A 6,889-nucleotide genomic window follows, 5' to 3' on the forward strand; every position below is an offset into this window, starting at 1 on the left:
TATGTTCATATATAAATTACAAAATTATATTTATAATGTATTTTTTTTAGTAAATATCTTGGCCGAAAATATGAGAAGTAAATAATAATTTCATTTATATCCACTGGATATTACTAAAAATTATTATATTAACTCTTTTGTTATTTAGTTATCAATAGGACTTCACCTTATAATGGTAAGAAGAGGAAATGGAATAAGTATACATAGAATATTTTATTTAGATCTTAATGTGGCTTTAAGTTATAGGCTAATTTTTTTTAGAAATTTTTTTGTTTAAAAAATGTTTGACGGCTAATTTATTCATAGTAGAACAATAATTCTTTATTGTATTTTCATACTATGAATACTAAAGGAAAGTTTATTGTTAAAAAACAATTAACATAAAATGTATTTGTTTTTAGCTAATGACTTCAGTGAAGTTATAAGAAGTAAATTATAATTTAATTGATTTATATGCACTTGATTATATTAAAAGTATATTATTTTAACTTATTTGTTATTTAGTTATCCATGCGTTTCCATATAATAGTGGTAAGAGCGGAAAATGGAATTAACATTTATAGAATTTATTATTTAGATCTCAATATGACTTCATATTAGAGGCTTATTTTTCTTATGTAAAATTTAAAAATATAGCGTTTGAGAACAACATATGTAATTACAGAATAGGTTTAAACATAGCTTATTCAGTGTTTATATACTTGTTTAGATGACAATTCTCGAGTTTTGAGTAAGTATTTAACTAGAGGACTTTCAAGTGTATATAATATATTTTTTTAATTCCTTAATTTTCAATTTTCAAAAATGTTCCGTGATATTGGACAAATTTTATCGTATGGCACATTAAAGTTTTTTGATTGTTGATCAATTTGTCTTATTTATATTGTTAATAATTTAACTTATTATATAGCCAACCAACATACTGAATTTTTACTAAAATGTAAAATTTCACGGCCAATATCTTATAGTGGAACAATATTTCTTCATTCGATTATCATACTAAGCATACCAAAGGAAAGTATATTGTCCTTAGATTATTCGGTTAAAATTTTACTAGGATCAGTAAATTAAAAATAAAGTTATAGCAGTTATAAGATTAAAAAAAAAATTGAAAATGCCTTTTTTACAGTATCATAGTTTTGAGATATTTTATATAATGTTTAAAATTGAATGGAGTTTTTCAAATGTTTAGTGTTGATAACTTAAACTAGATTAAAAATGTTATTTTGAAGCATAACTATCAAAATCAGTCTAGAATTTACATGGACAAATGTTTAAAAAAATCACATGTTTGTAAAACCAGTATTTACTTATTTTCCGTTTGTCTACGATAATACTACCCATTTGGGACAGGTTTAGCTTAAAAATGTCAGTATTTCCAACAATATGTCAGAATCTAATAATTAAAAAATGTTATTAATATGAAAAAATATAAAATTAAACGTATAATGTAATTTTTTTAGTTAATACCTTGGCCGAAGCTATGAGAAGTAAATAATAATTTGATTTATAACTTCTGGATATTACTAAAAGTATATTATTTTAATTTATTTGTTATTTAGATATCAATAGGACTTCATAAAATACTGGTAAGAGTGGAAAATGGATTTATCATACATAGAAATTGTTATTAAGATTATAATATAACTTCAATTAGAGGCTAAAATTTGGAAATAACATATTTATGTTTTAATTAGTATTGTTTTAGGATATTCATTATTATAGCATTTCTAATTAACCTATTTTATGTATACAGAATAGGTTAAAAAATATCTTATTCAGCGTTTATTTTCGGTTAGATGGCATTACTCGAGTTACGAGTAATTATTTAAATAAAGAACTTTAAGTTGTATATATTGCTTTTTTTAATTTCTATAGAAATAGTGAGAAATTGAATATATAAGAACAAACATTATTACATGACATTTATGATGATGATATTACTAAAGTTGTAATAATTTTTACTGATACTTTTGATGTCATTCCCTGAATTTTTCAAAAAAAATTTTATTATTTAGAAAACAAAATACAATTTACATATATAGAATAGGTTTGAACATCGCTTATTCCATGTTTTTTTTACTGTTTAGATGACAATACGGCTCTTCAAGAAAGAAGTATGTACGTAAGATGCAATATTGAACTCTTTATCTAAGATTTATTCAATAATTATATTAAATTTATTTTGAAAAATATTGAAAATTGTTGATTGTCCTGGACTACTAGTTAATACCACTTAATGTCCTTATTCAAAATTTTTGATCACTTTCTGTTATTTTACATTTCTATTAGTTAATAAAATCATAATATGCACGCTCCTCTTAACAGAATAATTTCTTATTTTAACAAATTGGACAACGTTGACTTTTATTTGATACACTATAGCAGTGTTTTTCAACGTGGGGGGTCGCGAAGCTTCTGTTGTTCGCCAGAAGTTAAGAGAACTTCAGTAAAAAAACAATTAAAATTAAAAATATTGATATATTAAGTAAGAGAATTTTAACAAAAGGATATACTCATAATCATTGTATGTTAATACAAAAAAATCAACAAAAAATTAAATCCTACGACTCATGTTAATGCGAAGGTTGTGCTTGTTTCTGATTAATCAATTTTTCCCATCTGTATTTGCAACACATAGAATTAAATCGTTCTCCAAATTCAAGCGTTTTCTTGACAAGTAAATGTCAACTCGAATAAGTACGAGGTGGCAAACGGAATCAAACACCTCAAAGCCTCAGTTGCTATTTCCGGGCATTCTGTTTTTCTCCTACACCAAAAGGTATCCATATTAACAGATTTGAATTCCAAGTGTAACATCCCATCGGTAGATAATTCAAGCAGATTTTCTTTGAGCTTTGTTGGCAAATTAGCCTCATTTATAACTGCATTTAAGAAAGGATTTAAGATCCACCTCTGCCCATTATTGTCCGATATTTCTTGCACTGAGAAGTAATGACACAATTCTTCTTTCAAATTATCTAACACCATTTTCATACCAGGTATATATTCCTTAATATTTATCTCACATCCGACTTCTTCGACAAAAGATGGTGTCGACGAAAATAAATCGAAGTTATTTTGATTTATAGACGACGACCACAAGTCAATTATTTTTGTAAAGCCATGTGTTTTGTCTTTTGCAGTGATGACATTTTCATCTCGCCCTTGCAGACTTTTATTCAAGATATTTAAATGCTCAAATAAGTCAGAAAGAAAAGCTAATTTCAAAAGGAGTGCCGGGTCGCAAATGAATTCAGAGTATTCTGGCTTAGCCTGCTGTAAATATATTAAAAGTTCAGCACGAAGTTCCATAACTCTGGTCAGTACTTTGCCTTTCAAAAACCACCTAACCTCTGTATGGTACAGTAAATTTTGCTGGAGTACCCCCATATCTTCGCAAATAATTCGAAACAATTGTGTCTGCAACGCTTTGCCTTTAATAGAATTGATAATCTTTATAATAATATTTAAAACTTTGCTATATTCCTGTGGGAAGGTTTTGGCCGCATGAGCTTGGTGATGGAGAAAGCATTGCACCCAACGAGCGTTAGGCATCTGTTCTTTCAGCCTAGCAATAAATCCACTCTTTGCATCAGTCATCGCTTTTGCTCCGTCGCTGCAAATAGCAATGCATTTATTTGCCTAATCGATATTCATATCTTGCGTAGTTTCAAGGAACATGTTATACAAGCACTGACCTGTAGTATTTGTGGGAAGCGCTCTGCAGAATAATATTTTGTCCATTAATTTTTCACTGGATTCAAAACGCACAAAAGCTACAAACTGCACACACCCGCAATATCCGTGAATTCGTCAAATCGCAAAGATAAAAAAGTACTTTTCTTTATTTTTTCTATGACTTGATCACGAACGTCAGTGGCCATATCGTTTATCCTGCGTTGAATGGTATTGTCAGAGAGAGGTATACTTTTGATTTTTTCGACTTCTTGTTTCCCAAACATCTCTGCTATATCTAAAGCCGATGGTAAGATCAAATTTTCGGGAATAGTGTGAGGTTTTCCAGATTTAGCCACGCGAAAAGCTATTCGATAACTAGCAAGCAACGCTTTTTCATTTTAGTTGGACATTTGTATATCAGTTTTTTGATGTTGAAGAGCTTGTAGTTTTCTCTCAAAAAATTCCAAGGGCTCATTTTTTTCATTTGGATGTTTTGTGTTGAGGTGGCGTGTTAACTTTGATGGCTTCATGCTTTCTCTTGATAAAGTTTCGAAGCAAATAATACACTGTGGTCTATTATTAATCACGGTAAACCCGAATTTCAAATAATTTTCGCCTTAAAGACGTTTTTTCTTCGTTGTACTGCCACTACTTTCACCAGAAGTTGACGGTTCTGTCAAACTTTTCAGGAAATTATCCATTTTAAATTATTACAAATCACTTCAAATGCGTAATTATTACTGAAAGATGAAAACAATGTCTAACAGTCGTCAAACAATTGAACCATCGACGTGAACTGAGTGAGTATTGCTTTGTCCCACGCAACGCTCATTGTGTCTCGCTCACTATCAACATTTCGCAAGCTAGCCACCACACTTGCCGAACGGCTCCGGCCTGCATCGGCTTTGGTCGTACGTACGTACGTAAACCAATGTGCGCAAATTGCTTCCTTAAGTTATCAATTGATGATGTTTTCGATGTATGTAATTGTAAAATAATTTGTTTTACGTGCTATATTACTTATACTGCATGAAAATGTCGTATAGAATGAATATTTGTAACACATACATGATAATACACAAACATGATAAAAAAACGAAGGGTCGGGGGGGTCGCGAAATATTTTTTCATACCAAGGGGATCGCATAATGAAAAAGGTTGAAAAACACTGCACTATAGTGAAACAAATAAGGTCTTAGACTGTTAAAGTTTTATATATATTTTAGATATTAAGTTATTAATAACATTTTTTTTTCATATAATATAATATTTTATTCAAGATAATACATAATGGTTACATTTGTTTTTTATAGTTACATTATATTTTTTATTTATACTATCTTTATTTATTACGTGTACTACTTGCCCACTAAGAAGTAATTTATTTTTTTTATTTTTTTTTAAAGAAATAGTATTATTGGTATTATTATTTACTCAAAAATTATATATTTTACATTTAATTTTTTTTTTTTTTGAATTTGTATAAGAAATATTTTTGTCAAGAAGTCCATTGTAAATATATTCGTACTTCCATGCAATTAAATACAATAACAATGTTATTTAACTATTAATTGGATTAAATATACAATTTTACAATGAAGCAATACAATTTTTGTTTTGTGTATAGTTATTAAATTTATTGTTTATTTACTATAATTATAATTATCTAACTTTATGTTTTGTATTAAAACAACAATATAAAATTATTTTATGTTGTCTGATCAGGTGAAGATTAGAAAATACAATCCAAATGGAAAATTCTAATAAAATGTAATAATTATTCTAAAAAATCATTATTTTGTAATACTTATTTGAAAATAAAATTATTTTCAACCTCTTTAAAATTTTTCTAAAATAATTATTTATTAAAAATATTGTAAAATTATTTATTTAATGAAAATGTAAGACTAAAAATGTTTAACAAGTACTTCATTAAAATATTACAATAAAAATCTGTTGAAAATATTAATTTCGTAATAATGTGTAAATAAATAAAAAAAAGAACGTTTAAATAATGTAATAACAGAAATATAATTTGAATAATATAATAAAATGTAATAATTGTAAAATGATATATTACAATAATAAAAATACATACATGTATCATGATATACACAGTTTATCCCTAACGTTATAATGTACTACTAGGCTCCGCCCCCGACCAGAGGCCCTACGAGCTCCTACGCGCCTTCGGCGCGTAAGCCTCTTCGGGCTGTCATCATAAGTAGGCCACTTATTCCGGTAGGAGTACCCGACTATGATGGGCACAATAAGTGTTTTACAGAAAAAATATTACATCAGAATCAGTGTAACAAAAATATATTAAAATTTTTATTATTTAAATCAGGAAAATTCAAAAAGAGAAAATAGTTAAATGTATTGATTTGACGTTAGACAGGTTAGTTGTCATAGATGGATCCCAATTTTTACAATAAACTCATAGTCTTATACATCAAATATGAGATAAATAAGAAAAAAAAATTAAAAGTTCAAAAGGAAAAATGTACATTTGAACAAAAAGCCGATTAGCCCAAAGATCAAACAAAAGATATATAATAATATGTTAATATAATATGTATATTAGGGTGGTCTTTAATGTATAGATGCAGAATTTTTTTTTTCTTCAAAATTTGATTGAGGTACCCCCGGAATTTGTTCAAAACTATAAAAAAATAATTTGTGTCAAATTTCATTAATTTTCAACCCTAAGCTGTGCCTTAAGAGGGTTGAAAATTCAATCATGAGGGTAGTTTTTCAATAATTGTAGTTTATCTCAAAATTTATGACTTTTACATAAAAGTTTATAAGAAAAAAATTGTAGATATGAATATTTTGCATAAAAAAGTTATTACTAAAAAAGTCATAAGTCAAATATTTACCTCGAAAAAGTTAAAAGTTCAACAATATGAAAAAAATGGGCGTATTTATTTTTGAGTAGTTTTTTACGATTATATCCTAAAGTATTAACGATAGGAAAATATATCTTATAATAAAATATTTTTTGAATTAAATTTTCAATAATATTTGTCTTTAGTACTTTTTCCATAAAACTGCTCATTCGATCACAAAATAACAAAAATTCAATTCTAGAGTTTTTTATTATAGTATCATACGTTCATATTGCACAAAATAATAGATTATTAGCTTCGATGCGAAGCTGAGAAGGTATTGGTTTTACTAAGATGTGTTTAGTTTTTTTTTTTTTTTT

At 27.3% G+C, this 6,889-nt stretch overlaps 2 protein-coding genes across 13 annotated transcripts in view; one reads left to right on the forward strand and one right to left on the reverse strand.

Annotated features, from left to right (window-relative positions):
* The window catches only part of LOC126908779 (uncharacterized), a 39,938-nt gene extending 34,357 nt beyond the window's left edge, over positions 1–5,581 (forward strand). For 5 of the 12 annotated variants that reach the window (XM_050691051.1, XM_050691059.1, XM_050691061.1 and 2 more), the window contains 9 exons: positions 51–77; positions 149–175; positions 402–428; positions 505–531; positions 710–730; positions 1,464–1,490; positions 1,563–1,589; positions 2,091–2,121; positions 5,407–5,581. In XM_050691051.1, the coding sequence (XP_050547008.1) occupies positions 51–77; positions 149–175; positions 402–428; positions 505–531; positions 710–730; positions 1,464–1,490; positions 1,563–1,582 (176 nt within the window). In that variant the 3' untranslated portion in view covers positions 1,583–1,589; positions 2,091–2,121; positions 5,407–5,581. The remainder of the gene's footprint in view (positions 1–50; positions 78–148; positions 176–401; positions 429–504; positions 532–709; positions 731–1,463; positions 1,491–1,562; positions 1,590–2,090; positions 2,122–5,406) is intronic. The other 7 variants (XM_050691055.1, XM_050691052.1, XM_050691050.1 and 4 more) reach the window with 7 other exon arrangements.
* Positions 2,662–3,603, reverse strand: LOC126908778 (zinc finger BED domain-containing protein 5-like). Its single transcript, XM_050691048.1, has one exon. The coding sequence runs from the start codon at positions 3,601–3,603 to the stop codon at positions 2,662–2,664; it is 942 nt and encodes a 313-aa protein (XP_050547005.1).
* Positions 5,582–6,889: the final 1,308 nt, after the last annotated feature.

The sequence above is a fragment of the Daktulosphaira vitifoliae genome, unplaced genomic scaffold, assembly GCF_025091365.1.
Source record: "Daktulosphaira vitifoliae isolate Bord-2020 unplaced genomic scaffold, ASM2509136v1 Scaffold_7, whole genome shotgun sequence".
Taxonomy (NCBI): Eukaryota; Metazoa; Arthropoda; class Insecta; order Hemiptera; family Phylloxeridae; genus Daktulosphaira; species Daktulosphaira vitifoliae.

Excerpts from the sequence above, each read along its gene's own strand:
- LOC126908778 (XM_050691048.1), bottom strand. The coding sequence starts at position 3,603 with ATGACTGATGCAAAGAGTGGATTTATTGCTAGGCTGAAAGAACAGATG.